The 19,033-nt window shown below is 37.2% G+C and overlaps 1 protein-coding gene across 1 annotated transcript; it reads right to left on the bottom strand.

Moving 5' to 3' along the window:
* Positions 1-11,330: 11,330 nt before the first annotated feature.
* On the bottom strand, positions 11,331-17,273 carry LOC140142495 (uncharacterized). Its single transcript, XM_072164482.1, has 2 exons — positions 16,581-17,273; positions 11,331-13,712 (listed from the first exon to the last, which is right to left on the bottom strand). The coding sequence occupies exons 1-2, from the start codon at positions 16,725-16,727 to the stop codon at positions 13,221-13,223; spliced, it is 639 nt and encodes a 212-aa protein (XP_072020583.1). The 5' UTR covers positions 16,728-17,273; the 3' UTR covers positions 11,331-13,220.
* Positions 17,274-19,033: the final 1,760 nt, after the last annotated feature.

Genomic DNA, 19,033 nt, shown 5'->3' on the forward strand with positions numbered 1-19,033 from the left:
AATCTCAATGCCTCCATGTTATATTGGCCTAGTATTCCAAGGCATACATGTAGTATGCTTGGTCATTAACTATACTAAAATTATGCAAAGTGTAGACTTATTTTCTCAGAGCTCAAGTCCTTTCTTCCTGCACACTCCCAGCCCACCAAGTCAACATTGAGTATGTGTATGCATGTTTGTTTGCAATCATATGTTAGTATGACGCCTTTGAATATGGACTTGGAGGGCTGGGCCATAATCTTTCTTTAATATAAAAAGGTAAATTCTGAAATGCACTGGGCATTATCATTATTATCAAGAATGTGAGTTGTAATGCAATTGCAGCATTTCAGGCTCTCTTCTTCTTTTTTTTCTTCTTTTTTTCCGCTTAAGAAATTCCAGCTATTTGGTTTCTTTCATGAGACTCTTTGTTTCAATAAATTTTAGACATTTCAGTTTCACCTGTAACTGGTCATTTCACCTTTAACTCGCTCACCGGGATAACAAAAACCTTAAAATATAATAGCAAAGTAAATATATATCACTACTACTATTCATCATTTAGCCTTTAAAACAATCACACCTTGTAGTAAACCTTGATTTTATTCCCCCCAAAATAGTATTACAGGTGAATTATTTATTGACAAATTTTGGTGTGGCAGTTTTATTCCATGCTATTATTTTACAAAGCTGCTTGTCTTTTATGCAATTGTAATGTTTTTGTAAATAGTATAGAAGAAAAAGAGAATTTTGTATAATTGTACATTTGGAAATTTTGCTTGTAAATTGATAATATGGATATGTCAGTTTATATGGTGACCTATGTACCAGTACTTTCATATATGAGGGTTGTTTGGGGATGATGCTAAGGCAATGCTCTTCTTTTGAATGTTTTGTGCATTTTTATTGAATTATCATTGTTATTTTTTGTCAAAAGTGGTATTTTTATCCCTTGTGTAGTTCTTACCTGAAGGGGGCACAGGTGCAGGGGCTAAGTCCTGATACAAAGTGGCTGGTTCGAATCCTAGCATGATGGGTATTAGGTCTTTTACCTCTATTTGTTTCTTGGGCCACAGTGGTCAGCAAATTCCTGTAAAGTGTGCCGAGGCTTGTACTTTTGTTATTATTATTGACCCTTTAGGTGTGCAAATGGTACTGGCATATGCTGGTGAGGTAAACAGGCTCGTTGTGCATGGGATGTGTGAAATTCAGGACAAAATTGCCCAATTTAAAAACTGGTTTATAAAAATATCATAATACCACAAAGTGTAATCTTTTTCAAGAATTGGTGTAGGTTTACTGTTCTTAACTGAAATGTGAAGATTTGTTATCAATCTCCAGCACAGAAGTGAAAAACCTGTACCACTTTTCACAAAAATTGTGACATTCTGATGGAAGCAAAACTTTCAAAACAGGAGCGAAACCTTAGCTTGATCCGTAAGAAAACCCAGTGTAATTGTTTGAGTATTATAGAACTCTATGAATCATGAAGTGTTGTGAGTATAACAATATTGTCTGTGTAGTGATTATGGAATGGGTATAAATAGCTATATTATGAGATAATTCAGTATTATTTGATTCTTGGGAGCTATTCGCTGTCGTAGTGCACGTTAGTAACCATTGGTTACTGGTTCAAGCCTGGGCTCATACACCTGTTCCAAATTTTGATATGCCATAGGCTTTGTGTTGTGATCATTTCGATCAGTGGTTTGTAACAAAGAAAGTGTGATCCAGTTGACCTAGCATCAGTCATATTCTAACGTGCACTACGACAGCGAATACAAGCAGATTTATTACTTGCCTTGCTTGCAACTGAATTCTGGGTATTTTTTATTTAACAGATGGTTTATTGGTATGGCATTATGTAATATACAGAAAGTGTGTAAACTTGACATGTATGAAAATGAAACAATTCCATTAGTAGATAGGCCTATATAGGAGGGCGTGGCTTGGTGATAAGAATTCTCGCTTCTGGTGCGCGAGGTCCTGGGTTTGATTCTCAGCTGTGCAAAACTTTCTGGGCAGCCCATATGGAAGACATGACCCTAATCTCCCACACAGGAGCTGTAGATTTCAAATGGGGTTACTTGGATATCTCCATTTAAAATCTACACCTCCTGTTAGGGAGATCCAAGGTCATGTCTTCCATAGGGAGTGTATGGATTTGAACTGTAAGAGCCCAGTGATAACCTCTGCATGTGATGTGGAATCTTTGTACAAGGCAAAATGAGGCAACATTTCAGATTAGATGTAATTGACCTAAACTATACACAAAAAGTATTGTTACATTTCAAAAAGAAACAGTTTATTCAAGAAAAACAGTCAAAAAACATGTTTTAAAGCAGAACTACCAAGAGGTTTACATAGGAGATTTTGCTTTAAACATGTTCAGGGGCCAATGACACATAGGAGGGATTTCCTGCCCAACAACACTGTGCATTTACTATTTCTCTTAATTCGATATGAATTGAATTGATATGAACACAATTTTGATACTTTTCATGGATAAATGTAATATTTCAGAAGTGACTATTGCCCTATCCAAATGCCCTATTTTGTTTCTAAGGAGACCAGTATTTAATACTGAATGAATTGAATAATCCTGACTAAATACAGATTTACCTACTTTGCTCTGATCCCTTTGAAACTGACTCATTGCAGAGTGACTGTGTAAGGATCATTGCTCTGTGATCATTATCAATATATTCAAAGGAAAATTCACTGGAAATATTTTCACAATTTAAAATATCACTTCAAATGGTTATGAATTTGGTCATATTAAGTCAGGCATCAACATGTGCAGAATTAATTTATCCATCAGAGAACTTTTTAAATAATCTTATTATTAAATGTGGATTTCTTTCAAAACATTTTGAAAAATATGTAGACCTAGTGATACTTTCTGTGCCCAGTTTATTTCAGCATCTTAATGTTTGTTTGTTGTTAACCAATTTTTATTTTGGTTCATACCATGTCAAAAATGTGTGTTCAGTACATGTATATGCCCTAAATGTTCTTCCACCCATATACGCAAATTTGTCAGTAATCACTTTATAAGCCTAAGAGTTTGGGCCTAAAGCAAAGAAGCAAAACCTGTTCTTTGGGTCTGACTGACCCAGATTTTGGGTTTTGGAACAAATCAGCCCTTTGAGGCCAACATTTCTTGATTTGGGCTGAACATTTTTAGAAAAAAATTTTTGTAATAAATCTTCAGATTTTGTTGAAATTTTAGGGTAATTTTAGCCTCCAGGAAAACAAAAAAAGCGTCTGACTGTCCGACCCTAGTTAAAAGGTCTGTCCTCTCGTAGAACATGGTTTGTTTTTTCTCATCGCTTTAAATGGGGTAAAAGGATCCTTCTTATATTTACTATTTATCCTGTTACTTCTCTTTGCCATTTGGTCAAATGGTAAAAGAATGCAACTTGTAGAGACAATAAGAGGAAGCTACTTTCTTTTGGTAAAATATGTGTCATACAGTTACCCAACCTATCGCTAAAGGCAGTGAAAAGTTTGTTCGGTTTATATAAGGCTGAAAAAATAAGACTCATAACACTGTGTATTGATATAGAATGGCATGCACGCAGTTGGGCGCAATGCTTATGCTAGTTGTGCATTAAGCGTAATGCGTGACTGAAGGCGCACGCTTATGTTAATTCACGTGAGCGTGAGTTGGGACTTTATTGATGCCGCACAATAACGAAAGCCGAATAATTTCGAACAAACTATAGTATGTTGCATCTTTGTCCACTTGAGTGAAATAGAAAGGCAACCATGGCAAGGGGAAGTAAATGGCTAAATATACTCTATTAGGAGGGCCAAGTTAGAGTTATCAACTTCCATTCAAAATGGCACAATTTATGAGAGGGAATGGGTGCTTCGTCATGTTGAATTTGCTTCTTTGTTTGTCCATTGAAGAAAGGCCCAGTCAAACCACATTTGTCGTACATTAGACATGATTGTCATTACATTCATGTTGGAGTAGTAATCAATCCTTCATTCATGTGACAGTCATCTTCATAACTACATTTGTGTCAAATTCCAAGTTGTGTGTGGTGGGCTTTCAGAACTTACCTCAGATCAAAATTGTTCAATCTTGGTGAATTTCTCATCAGTTCTTTTGTTACTTTGTTTTACTCTCACTTAGAATACAGAGAAGATATCTGCACACTTCCCATAATGCATTTCTCCCATTTTAATTTCCTGTACTGATCTGCTATGTGGTGCATCATGGGTCGATAGTGACAAAATGTACCTCAATGAACAGAACACATCCTGATCTTGCAAAATGTGTTTATTTCTTGACTATCAATCCATGTTTAGCCTGTCTATTCTCAAAATGAATACAAAGGGACCCTGTACAAAGTAATAAGAGTGTGTGTCATTTGATGAAACAAGGTGTTGCAAAGGATTCTGGGAAGGGCCAGATATCTTCTATACTTAAAATTGTTTTCAGGAATATCTTGCATTTCAGCATGAATGATCTTGTAGACTACCAAGTTTAAAACAACATATATACTAATACTATAATCAGCTCGTAATAGCTCATAACGGGACTCATATTGATAATATGGAGTACATACTTTGGGCTCCGCACCTTATAAACAGCTTGACTGATGCACGCTATTATGAATTTATATGGGTGTAAGTTAAGACTTTATTGGTGCATGCAAACAAAAACCAAGTGATTATTGCCTATTACGAGGAGATCATAGTATAGGAAAATGTTTGTGACAACAATCAGCAAATCCATTGATTCAAATTTATACATTATTTCTCTTGTTTTAGGTAAATAAGCTCATCATTCCAAAACTTAACATAAAGTTCCCAAATGAAATATTAAAAATAATTTTGTTCTTTTCTTTCTTTCTTTCTTTTCTTCTTTCTTTCTTTCTTTCTTTCTTTCTTTCTTTCTTTTTTTCTTTCTTTCTTTCTTTCTTTCTTTCTTTCTTTCTTTCTTTCTTTTTTTCTTTCTTTCTTTCTTTCTTTCACTCTTTCTTTCTTTCTTTCTTTTTTCTTTCTTTCTTTCTTTCTTTCTTTCTTTCTTTTTTTTCAGCCTTTCTTTCTTTGACACTTTCTTTCTTTCACTCTTTCACTCTTTCCTACTTTCACTTTCAATCTTTCTTTTACTGTCATTCCTCTTTTCTCTTTTCTTTTTTCCCATTTTTTTCTTAAATTTTTTATATCCTGGGAATTAGAGAATAAGCGATAGGAATTTTTATTTTGCCTATCCTCTACCGTATGATGGCGACAGGCAGGTCCAATATTTTGAGTAGTGGATGCGGCGCGGCGGTATCCACTACGATAAAAATATTGGACCTGCCTGTCGCCTATCATAGAAGGATAGGCAAAACAAAAAATTCTATCGTTATTCTCATTCTTAATCAGTTAAATATTATTTTAATAACTGTAAACAATTTTTTAAAGCAAAAACTAAGTTACCGTCATAAAACTCCCCTCATTATAAAATGAGCGAAACTTGTTTACAACTTCACGTATTCTGTTGCGCGTACTACTAGCGGCGTCGCGTATTCCGCACTAGTCTCGCATTACAGCGCCAATACATACGCGCACCTCTACAAGCGTGTAAGGCATTATCAAGGCGCATGATGGCGTGGGGTGCGTCTACGGCCTGATAAGCGGCACCCGAAATCTTGCGATTGTCCAATCAAAAATGTGTCTACAAACTAGACCACTCCCACTGACTAAGAATGTTACTTCAACATTTTCTGTTAATATTGAGATTAATTTGTAAAACTTTCAATAGCAAATATTTATTTAATAAATAAGTGGTTGTGGGAAGTTATTTTCAAACTATGTTACAGCCAATGATCTTGAGTCAAATGTACATATTTAATTTATTGTACATACAAAATACAAGCTATTTGGGCTGTATATAAAGTAATTATAATAACAATTGTAATTATATAAAGCTTTTTTGTATGATATTTATTTGACGCTATATAATTATTATCCCTCTGTTTAGACTGCTGATGTTCTTATTATTTCTTTATGATTATTATTATATTTGATGGATTGTAAGGTATTGATATTATAATCACTAGAAGACAAGTGGTGAATAAAAGACAATAATATTGTTATTTCTTGAATTTAGATGAAATGTCTCAGGTTGTGATGTTGTTGGTGGTGAAAATCCATCAGTCTTTACTTTTTTGACCTCAAGATGACCTAACATTTTGATTTTCATTGCTGATCATATTCACCAAGTTTCATGAAAATTTAATAATCTTTAATCTCAGATGACCTTAAGGGATCTGGAATGAGCATTCGACAGTATTTTTTGTGGGACATGAGAGCACATCAGACATATCGAATTGCATTCTGAATACGAAGAATGTCTTTCTGATATCAAATAATTTTTTGAAATTCACGATATAATACAAATTTTATGACAAACTGTAAAAATTTGATATTTTTCACATTTTTGATATATAACAGTCCTCGAACTAAATTTTATAAATCTAATGATATATTCTTAAAGTGTATGTAGCTGGGAGGAAAAGCCCGACGATCAATTGAAAATTTTGACCTTTCATATTGAAGATATGGATTTTTTCCCCAAAAGACCTAATTTTGTTTGGTGTTTTGTGAATAAAATTCCATATCTTCAATTCGAAAGGTCAAAATTTTCAATTGATGTCGGCTTTTCATCCCACCTACATATACTTTAAGTATAAATCATCAAATTTATAAAGTTTACTTCGAGTACTGTTAAATAACAAAAATATCAATTTTTAATCATTTACCATAAAATGTGTATTACATTGCGAATTTAAAAAAATCAAAATTATTTGATATCAGAAGGGCATTCTTCGTATTCAGAATGCAATTCGATATGTCTGATGTGCTCTAATGTCCCACAATAAATACTGTCCAAACGTTCATACCCCATCCCTTAAAACGACCTTCAAATTTGGTCAAACATTGATATTTCCTGTCACCAAATTTCATCACAATAAGATAAATTGGTTTTTAACAAGTCTGAAAATCCAATTATTTTTACTTGGATGACCAAGGAAGTACCTTCAAATTGAGTGACACATCATATATGTTCCAAAACATTAAATTTACCAAACTGTTTCTGAGAAATATTCGTAGAAATTTCAAAAATCGTATGTCCACATTTACAATATGTTACAATGTTTTATGGTAACCTTTAAAAATGTTTACTAATTTTATTAACGCAATTTATAACCCTTAAAATAACCTGGTATTTAAACCAAACATTTTCTGACAACCTTTGTGTTAATTTACATCATAGGCCTACATCCTTTTCAAACAGTAGTTCTGTATTCCACACATTCAACCAACTCCCATTGACCGCCCCCCTGTGAACGCTCACCCCAAGCAAAGGGGACATATGCATACAGTTCTGCAGGATATGTAACAGATTTGGCAGGGGTGTGTGAAAGAAATTACCATTGCTTAAAACATTACCGTGGCTTTGTATACCTTCTGAAAATGTTACAAAAGTGCTTGTGTTTGCTGGGATAAAAAAAAGGACCTCTTTACTGGCTTAGACTTGTATAGAGATCAAAAGGGACCTCTTTACTTTTCTTAGACTCATATAGGTCCCATTTCTTAGACTAGTATAGGTCCCATTTCTAAGCATTATACTTTTATTACATAATTTATTATCTTGTCTGCAATAATTTTAAAATTATCTTGAAGTCCTCCCCCTCCCCATAGTTTGTGTCACATGGTAGACGTTATAATAACAAGACATGTGATATGACTCATTGAATTAAACACAGTGAAGTTTAATGTTGCATACGGTACGTTTCCTTTCTGATCAGGAAATACGGAATAGAACCCATTTTTCAAATGTCTCAAAATTCGGTCAAGAGTTTTTGTGATTTGTCATTGGACAGAAATAAACAGACATAGAATGGCTATATTTAGACACTGAAGTTTAAAGTTGACTTTCTGGTCAGGAAATCCAGAATAGAACACGTCTTCAAATGTCTCAAAATTCAGTCTGATTTTGTAGAAAGTGTGATTTGTCAGAAATAGGCAGACTGAAAATGGCTATATTTAGGAGAAGGAAAGAAACTATTTCAAGTTAATATTGCTATTTTCGACCAGACAAGTGCATGCGTAAACTGGTTTACCACGTTTATCTGGCAAAGCAGTGAATACCCTAGGATAATGTCTTGATTTATCAGCAGAAAAAAAGGCCACCTCAAAAACAAAATGAGTGAGTCGGCTTATACCTATAGCTGCAACGCTCTGCAGGGTCTATTGTTCTATTGTTTCCGATTAGAGCGCTGACATATTGGAAAATGTTGCCAATCAATATTCATGAGAGTGTACATTCAACGTCCAGTTTGCGAAATTGGGTGAGTTGTGTTTGGTAGGTGTGAAATACATCTGACTGGGCGTTTTAATTACGTAACGAATAAAGGCATTGACATCGTCGAATGGCTGCCCAGTGCTGTTATGTGTTTAGTTATTATATAGGCCTAATAATTATTATTAAATGTATTCATCATTCCTTTCTTTTCCCTTCTCTGTACTTATTCTTTCCTAGGCCTACATTTTATCACTCCCTCGCTCTCATTGTCCCCTCTCACCCTCCCTCTCTCATTCCCATCATTTTCCTTATATTTCTATTTATCTACTTGTCTTTATTATCCCTTCCTCCAGCCCTCTCTCATTCCCCATATCCCTCCTCCCCTCTTCCTCCCTCCCCCTCCCAATTACTTAAACTTCTCACAGAGGTGAATCTGTCCCTCCCCAACCCCCTCCCCTCTTTGGGTACGCCACTATTTCTATACCAATCTCCTTCTTAAAATAAAATACAACCTTTATAGGCCTATACTTATACTTACATGTATACGTATAGCGATTACCATTATAGTGTAATATAGATATATGGACTGGAAATGGCAGCCTTCATACATTCTAATGTGTAATCGATCACCAAGAGCATTCAATTTATTTAAGGTTGGTCTGAACCCTGGAATTATGGAAACTTTCGGGCCTCATAACTTCTAAATTGTTGGTCTAAAGTATATAAAAGTATACATATTTAGAATGGCAAAGACTTGATAAGTTCATCTGAGAGATCAAATTTGGGCCAAAATGGCACTTTTGGCCCCAAACCCCAAAATAATGGTTTTTGGCCCACTTCTTTTTTGTGCACCGTAACAAAAAAATTCTTGGGCCAAAATTTTTTTGAAACTAATTTTTAAAAACTAGATCAAAATATCTGGGACCGGTTTTTTCATTTTTTTGAATTTCGACTAACTTTGAGAAATTTGCGCCAAAAATGGTCAAAAAATGCTGATTTTTCAAAAAAATCATAAAAAAGCCCGATTTTGGCACAAATTTCAAATATTTTTGGTGAAATTGGTCAAAATTCAAAAAAATGAAAAAACGGGTCCTAGATATTTTGATCTAGTTTTTAAAAATTAGTTTCAAAAAACTTTTGGCCCAAGAATTTTTTGTTACGGTGCACAAAAAGAAGTGGGCCAAAAACGTTATTTTTAGGGATTTTGGGCCAAAAGTCCCATTTTGGCCCAAATTTGACCTCACAGATGAACTTATCAAGTCTTTGCCATTCTAAATATGTATACTTTTATATACTTTAGACCAACAATTTAGAAGTTATGAGGCCCGAAAGTTTCCATAATTCCAGGGTTCAGACCAACCTTAAATGAAACACCTATCGTCAGGTGGGTGGTAAAGATGATTGCATCGACAGCTAAAGCCTCCTTATAGTCTTCAGACCCACACAAGCACACATTTGGGATACATTGAGTACAATGGTACCACTTTACACATGACTGCCCTTACACATGACTGTAGTGTGGTCACTTACTGATACTCGCCTGTTGTGTAGAGCGTTAATATGATGCCGGATCAGTGACCAATTTAATGGCGGAACCCTTTATTCGAAACAATGGTACCACTTTTATGAATAGCCTGTCGCAACTTCTAATCGGCATCAAACGAACAAAAGATTATGTAATCTATTGCGACTCTATTTCTATTTAAAAGCTCTTTGTATAGCTGTCTACCTTAAAAACCTGGACACCAGGGGCGTAGCGAGCTTTTTTGGTCAGGGGGGGCAAAATAAAATTTTTGGGGCACATACGAAAAATGATAGTTACATCATACAATACATGGACGATGTGCGTGCGTAGAGCGCAAAAATTTGGTATTTTACACTATTTTTGTGCATTATCAGGATGGAAATGGGCCTTATCTTTACAATGTGCGCGAGTACCGCGCAAAAATTGTGCATACACTATTTTGGCCCATGATGGGGCTGAATTTCGGTAGAAAAGGGCTCCTTGCCACTTATCATTTCTATATCCCCTATGATTTTCTCTTTTATTTTTTGTCAGAGGGGCACTTTTTTTCTTTCATTTTTTTGACAGGGGGCACTCTGCCCCCCTGCCCCCCCCCTGCTGGCTACGCTACTGCAGACACATGCCTGCATTATTATACACTACTCAATGAAAGTAAAGGATCAGGCTTATTTAGTAGTAGCATTTTGCAAAAACGGTATTAAACTTTGTAAATCAGTTGAGTGTCATTTCATTCAGTAATATTGAGGCAACAGAACACTGAAAAACACCATGGTTAGCTAAGATTGACAGATTCTGATCCTTTAAATTTCTTGAGTAGTGTACGAGGGGCGGTCAATAAGTTCGTAGAACAAGGTACTTGAAAGAGTACTAGCCAATTTCTTTCTATCTCTCCCTTGAGCATGGTCAATACAAACCTCAATGTACCCGTCGCAATTTTTCTTGAAACATTCTATGTCAACAAAATGGAAGTCGTCCGCTAGCTCCTTGAGCCACTCTTCAGTGAAGGCTCACCAGCATTGATCACCAGCAAACCTGGTATTATGAAGGTGGGACTTAAAATTCTAAAATAGGTTTCACTAACTGAAGGCCATGCCTGAACCACAATATGGTTAGTTTAATTAACTGACCCCTCTATCGTGAATGGCAGCTTGACAAACTAAGAATAGCGTACAGGACACAATTCGAGAACAGCCACATTCCTACCATCAACCTTCTTCACACGATGGCTTGCCTCAATTTTGCTATAAAAATTGTATGATATATGCCTATAATTGTACTTTCATTTGGCAAATGATCTGTCATCAAGACTATCCCTGGATCTCAGAAACAGCGATGAAGACCTTGTACTACGGTGATCGAGTGATGATCTTCTTAGGGATGTGAGATCCAGGTGCTTCCACTAAATTCACTCATATTTCCAGTGATTAATGTTTGCCTTGTCACCTTTAACCACATATAGATTAAACTTGCCTTGGTCTTCATTCTAAGTGTATGGACCTTAATATGTCAACTGGTATCAATTTTGTACATGAAGATTCTGGGACCCCATCTAGAATACACCCTGGGATACCCAAAGGTTAATGGATTAATATTGAAAACACATTCATCAGAGTTGTCATATTTTGTGGCTATCTCATCTTTCTTATTTGGCTCTTTATTCATTATCAATGCCACTGTACCAGCGCGTATATCATTAGTGGTGACGTCAGCAAGTCTTTTGGACCTTGGATGATCTTCAAGGACGCTTATTCCATTCTTGAACTCTAAGTGCCATTTCGTTGCTGTTGAATACCAAGGACTTCATTGCCATTTACAACAACTGTACATTGTTAAAGTTTATTTGAGTTTTCACCACCGTCTGGAGAAATTTCCATGATGACCCTGTATTCACTTCTGGTAGTACCTGTGAATTCATGGAGGTAGGCTTCCTCTGAAGAGTGTCCTGCCCATATACAGTGATGCAAAAATATAATATCTTTGCAGTCATGTTTTGAAGGAACAAGCTTTCAAATGAGACCAAATTCAATACCGTGCGACAAAGTAACATACCGAGTTCTACGAACTTTTTGACCGGCCCTCGTACATACAGGGTGTCCCATAAAAAATTACCGAGCGAATAAAATTGAACGTAAGTCGAGAAATAGACATTAGAATCAAACAATTTAAATTGTAGCGCATAGCCTATTTTATTGTGCATTACATACAAATTTTTATTTGATTCAGTTGAGAGGTTGCGAAGAAATTAACGATTACATAATGCGCGCATCAATACAGTTCATTCCAAGTTTGATCAACAGGGTTTTTTACATTCTCGCTCACCGCCACCACATTATATATTTTATAATCCGACGGTGTTATGTTATTCATGCTTTCACTGAAGATAAATAACAATTTGTCCGAGAAAACTTTGATATCTGCAATTGGAAGCTTTATTTCCAACTTTAATTCTTTAGGTTGTGCAAATATGTTATATTTTAACTTCTTTCCAAAGAACATTTGAGCCAAGAATGACAATAATCAAGTGCTTACAGCTCTACGTGTGATTTTTGATACCATGCAACATTAATGTTGACGTTAAACTTTGCATTACAATTTCTTGGAAATATTCCAAAAACATTAATGTGTGTGAGAATTTTTTTAAAGCCAGCTAGAATATATCAAACCAAAATTGTGTTTTCTTTAAAATCTTAGAAACATACGATTTCCACCGGGTTTCCTAAATATGACAGGAAATCCCGCATACTACTTGCGCAGCGGTTGAGACATTTTGGATTTGTCATAAAGTCATAAATAGCTGTAAATACCTCGGGTTTTTTTTTATGGCTATATGAATTATTTTAGAAAATAATATACATTTCAATTTTTAGAAGGGCCGATGGAATTAATGTTTAAATGCCGTTAACAGCGATTTTGCCGGCTTTTTGGTCCGGGCTAAGGGGGCCACAATCTATAGGTTGCTTACAATTTACAAGGAAGGAAATAATAAATAATAGGCCTACCTTTAAGATTTAAAAAAAAAGAAGACTAGAAGTTGGACGTTGTATTGTGTATAGTGTATCCCTTGGCCACGCCATTTTAGACCACGATTTATATCCGAATTTTGCCCCATTTCAGAACTTAAAGTATGGCGGTAGAGTCATTTGAGGATACTTTTAAGTACTTTTACTTAATAACAAGAATTCCTATATAAACTTAGTTTACAGTGGTGGGGTGGTGAATTAAACTTTGATCTGAAGAACCAGTGGGCCAATCATGTTGCCGGGCCCTAGGGCTAGCAACAGGTGAATCCGGCCCTGCCAAAACAGTTTTTGCCTGAGTCGCTACTCGCGCTCGGCGACTCGTGTTCAACATAAAACTAAGCACTTTATGCGTTAGACATAGGGGTTTATACGGAAATCACGACATCTACATTTCAACAGAGAAGCACAAGCAGCATGGTTTGACGCTATCCCCTTCCTTTAGACCCTTAGCGTTGCGATAGTTCCCAGCCCGATATTCTGAATCAAAGCACGATCCATCTTCTATCCAAATCACCGTTTTCCCGCCTTCTTCAATATGATCGTCTGCTGCGCGTTTACGACAAATGAAACAATGCGCTTCATCACACTCGCATACATCACGCAAAGGTCCCAAGTTATCACAGATGAGCTCTGTGTATTCCATTGAAGTCTGCTTCAATAGTGTAATATTACTCTCAACATCAGCGGCATCTGTCATTTGTGGCGGTGGTGGAATCACGTCGTCCTCTTGAGATGGTACTATATCAGATTCTTCTTTTTTCGAATTTAATATCACTAAATCATCCTCATTCTCATTCTGTACTGGCTTGGGCTTTCGTCTGCTCGTCTTCGGTGTCAGAGGTCTTATAATTTTCTTCTGAACGCCATGTTGCACACGCTGAGGGTGAACAAAGAAGATCATATTAGGCATACATAAATTTGAAACCAAAGCGATACCAGTTTGATCGATCGACATCTACTAGTCCTAAACACGAGTCTGCTAATCATAAGATTCACTACTCATAATAGAAAAGGCCTTAGGGTCGCTAGTCCGAAAGTTCGTTTGTACCCTAACCCTAGCCCCAACCCTATAACACTACCTCTAACCCCTTTTCGGACTAGCGAATCTAATTTTTCGTATTAGCAAACCATACACACTTTTTGCAATGTTTGGGGGAAGTTGAATTGGCAAGATAATCTCACCATGACGACATATGGATATGTCTAGATAATCTAACTCACATGGCGACTTGACAAGATCAGGCTATAGTATGAACTCCTCAAAAAAAGTTTGGAAAGTTTTTTCAATCATCTATATCGCAGCTATCAATAGACCGCCAATTTATTCCTCTTTAGAATGACACCACATTTGAAACAATCACCTTTTTCACAGCTGAGTGAAAACTGTGCATGCTCAAACAACACTAGCAATAACAGCTACTAGCCTCATTTGCCGGAGGAAAACCATGCACAGCCACAACAGCCTGGCACCTCCTCCTCGTGCTGCAAGCCTGGTCACACGTTGCTGTGGGATGACATTCCATTCTTCAACCAGGATTCGTCCGAGGCGCTGGGCTGATGGCAGGTCGTTCCCTTCTCTCTACTCCAATATTCTGCAGGTAGTCGTTGATTACCATGGAGGGCCGCGGCATTGTCATCTTGGAGGATTGCATAAGGTCCCAGATTGCGAAGATATGGGATGCAGCTTGCATGCTGCAGAGAATAATGGTCAATTTGGCGCAATCTGTTTGAGACCCCACTACATTCACAAGACGTGTACAGCCGTGTAAAAGGTGATTGTTTCAAAAAGTGGTGTCATTGTAAAGGGGAATGAAGTAGATATCCATTGATATGCAACACGATATGAACATATCGCAAATAATCTGAGTTTATGGATGCTTGAAAAAACTTTCCTAACCTTTTTTGGTTTTTTTGGTAGCGGCCACTAAGCAAAACAAAGGTTCGTTGTCTGTGTGGCAGGTCACATGGGAAAAAGTGAACACGGAACAAGGGCACACGCCACAAGGGAACAGCCTATGGATACGAGGCCTTATAGACCTATAATGCAGTGCCCATCAGAAAGGCTGAATCAGGGACATTAATACATTTGTCGATAAAGCAAATAGCACACACCGACATCGCCCGGTTAATAATTACATTATACAACAGAGACACTGAAATGAATACCCGGGATCGCGATATCGATACACGTGAATGTGCTATGCACGATTTGATATTCAGACGATAAATATTTGGATACCAGGGTAGAAAATGATGAATATCTCCCGTAATTTATTTAGTCTAAAGAAGCCAGATTTTGATCCTTGCACTTGAATATATGTGTTGAACGGATATGATAGTCGTTAGCTTGCGTCTTGAGAAAGAAGGTTTCTTGAACTCAAAAACATACACAAATTCTGATTTTATATGTGCCGAACTATAATAGCGCAGCGTAGGCTAGCTCCACTCACTCGTGGAGGCAGTGTATGACCATTGACCTCATCATGGCGTTTAATCATGAAGAAAAGGAAGTATGAGCATATCACCCCCGTCATATGTGAGCTTCACTGGCTGCCATTAGAATTTCGGATTCAGTATAAGTTAGCTGTTTTTGCTTTTCGGCACTTTGAAGATACTTTACCAACTTATCTGTCTGCTACGCTCTGCACGTACAAACCAGCTCGATCACTTCGATCTTCTACTGAAAGATTATAGAAATCTCCCCGTGTAAATCTAAAATCGGCTGGTGAACGCTCCTTTCATTTCGCTGCCCCGGCTGTTTGGAACTCGCTTCCAAACAGCCTCCGTAGCCAGCATTCGCTCACGCAGTTCAAAAAGCAACTTAAAACTCATCTTTTTCTTCGTGCTTTTCCGGATTCACATATGTAACTTGTTTGTCTTTATTGTTTGTTCGCCTTGAGTTCTTTTGAAGATTGTGCGCCTACTAAGAACCCTCCATTATTATTATTATTACATGCTCACTCACACACAGAGATGTCAATTACCAGGCTATTGTCAGTAGCCTTAGTCGGATGTCCCTCGGCTCATTATGCGTCTCAGGTCGGAACAAAATGGCCATGCGTGGCTGTAGATTCAACCTACCATGGCGATTTCTGCCATGAAGATATCGGGGCGATGACACTGTAGCATGGCACTTAATCATTCCCTGGAACTGAGCCATCATTTCTTTATACGTACATGTTTGTTTACAAAGAATTAAAGGCAATAGTAGTGATTCGCTAAAACAGAAATCTAACACAAATCATCAAAATCAGATTTTTGCTTTTTTGTATTGTAAGGATAATATATGGGTGTGCTAATATTAGCCTCGGTTCGAGGCGTTAGGGCGCCTGGGATAGTGCTTTTTTTTTGCTTCTCAATTTATTTTCATTCTGATCTCTGTAAGTCTTGTCCACCTACTGCTGCTGTTAGTATTTAGATCGCTAGTTGCCCTGCCGGTCATGGTTTAGAAAAACAGGCATAAACCAGAGAAAATTGCTGATCCCAATTTTCATTTAGTAACTGCTCTCAACAACTATCTTTAAGGGAGCTTATAATAGATTGAGCACCTGCAGTTGTTGAGAGCAGTTACTAAAAAAAAGAAGGAAAAAAACTATCCCAGGCGCCCTAACGCCTCGAACCGAGGCTATACTAATACATCCTGAAGTGATAAGACCGAAAATGACCTAAATGGTCGAAAAATAATCAACTGCAATGCAGTTTCTAACAGTCTCAAATAAGTATTGTCATACCATATTATACTTACTTCGAGTGTCCTCCTCCTCCTGCTTTCTTGTCTTTCATGCTCGTTTTCTTTCAAGCCATCATCGAGTTCTTTCAAGCCACCTTGGAGCTCATCTGGTGGTTGCTGCTGAGAAACAATAGTCTTTGGAGAAACGCACATTGCACCCATGTTATCACTTTGTGTTCCTAAAATCCTGGTATAGAATCAGCATATCTTACATAAAGTACAGTTTCACGATAGGGTGCACAAGACTGATTCTCTTGATCCAAATAGCATGAATAGTAGCTGTAATGTAGTAAGTGCAGGCTTACGACAATACCCTCACAGTCAAAAGAAGAATTTTAGCCGAGTTTCACATTGACTTGGAGTTGTCAAAAAAGAGCAGAAGTTCTAGATGATAAAAAGTTGATGGCTGCAAACTGTCCTTAGTCATGTGATTGCAATTCTGTAAGGCTGCAATCTATTTAGCTTGATTTAAAGCACGTCTTGATTATGTAAAATACACTTTATCTCTGGCGGTCAACTATTCCAATGGCTGTAGACTTGTCCAAAATTTAAAAGCAATTGCTATTCGCTGTCGATGCCAACATACACCCGGAGATAAATCTTGTTAAAACGGCGATTCAAATCTGCATTGTATTCAATGGCGTTTCAGTTGGATTGAGTGCAGTTCATACGAAGTATGGACCTATTCTGATATGACTCAACGTCTATGAGAAGTGGTGTGATAACTAGGCAACAGTAGAGAATAATATTGCCCAAGAAAGTCTGAATTCTATAAATGCAATGGCAACAGAAAACTAATTTGGCGCAATCATCAACACGCATCACATGCGCCAAAAATGTGACCTCAAGTTTTGGAGTATGAGTTTTATACCCATTCACATTCAAAGGTCATTCTTTGAATGTACAAACATATTGAGGTTAACGAACTGTGTCCTGATAGATGAGCATGTATGGATCCTGTGCATCCTTTCCTAGCATGACTAAGGGATTGCCATCCGTAACAACAGTGTATCAAAATAAAGTATGCAGTTTGAAAAATGCTACTTGATTAACAAGTATGAGGTATTTGGTCAAAATAATTTAGTTGAAATCTGAATCAACATCTTGTCCTCCCACAACTGTAACATCACTGGTGTGTGACCATTTATAAGGACTCAGTGGCTATTTATGTCAGCAGTGTAAAAATTCAGTTGCGTGAAGTCAATAATTACTCTAAAATAACATGAAAATCACAGGTTCGCCACTTTCTTTACAGTATTGACAGAACGCCTTGCTGAATCGTTTGGCAATCGTGTGAATGCTTTGAAGCACCAAGTAGAATGGCCCGGGGAATGGCCCTACGATTGTCTGATCTTACACCTGTGGATTTCTTCTTTGGCATGTTTGAGGCTATCTGAAATCAAAGGTTTTCACAAGTCCTCCTGCAGACCTTGATGAACTAGAGACACACAATTACATAAGTGGACACCCCAGGACATCTCACATAAGACGTGGTGTGAATGCCATGTTCCCTGGTGGTTATGTGGAAGACTAAGACTGTCAATTACTGTAAGGAAAGTGGTTATACATGTGATTATCATGTTGCTTTGATTCTAATTGAATTTGCGCAACTGCATTTTTACTCGGCTCGCAAAAACAGCCACTGAGTCCTTATTAATAGTCACACGCCAGTGATTTTACAGTTTTGGGAGAACAAGATGTTTATTCAGCTGTCAACAATAGCATTTTGATCAAATACCTCATACGTTTTTAATCTAGTGGCATTTTTATAGAACACGGATAACCTCTATTGTTATCAGCCACTAGTAAACACGCTCAACGTCACATACCGATATCGCCCGGTTAATAATTACATTATACAGCAGAGACACTGAAATGAATACCCGGGATCGAAACACGTGAATGTGCTATGCACGACTTGATATTCGGACGATAAATCTTTGGATACCGGGGTAGAAAATGATGAATATCTCCGTAATTGATTTAGTCTTAAGAAGTCAGATTTTGTTCCTCGCACTTGAATATATGTGTTCAATGGATATGATAGTCGTTAGCTTGCGTCTTGAGAAAAAAAATAAAAGACGGTTCTGATCGCTGAACTGTAGTTCTATACGCATTTGGACATTACAAAACATTCTTTTTATAACAAGGATGTTAAAATCTTGGACAGAGAAAGCAGATGGTTTGTGAGAGGGGTCAAAGAAGCGATTTACGTGAAACGGGAGGAGCCTTCACTTAACAGGGGAGGCGGCCTACGTCACAACTCTGGCCGGGGCCTACAGTTCAGCGATCAGGAAGATACCTCTCAGGTTGAACTCAAAGGTGGTGACCTGTGATACTACAACATCCGTTTCACAGGTCAATGAATTTTTACCGCCAGATGACCAGTAGGGCTGATGATGCGTTCAGGATGGACGTGAAAATTTCCCACTCAAAGATAGTAAGTCCAGTTGACTAGATTATAGTTC

This window comes from Amphiura filiformis, chromosome 20 (genome assembly GCF_039555335.1).
Source record: "Amphiura filiformis chromosome 20, Afil_fr2py, whole genome shotgun sequence".
Taxonomy (NCBI): domain Eukaryota; kingdom Metazoa; phylum Echinodermata; class Ophiuroidea; order Amphilepidida; family Amphiuridae; genus Amphiura; species Amphiura filiformis.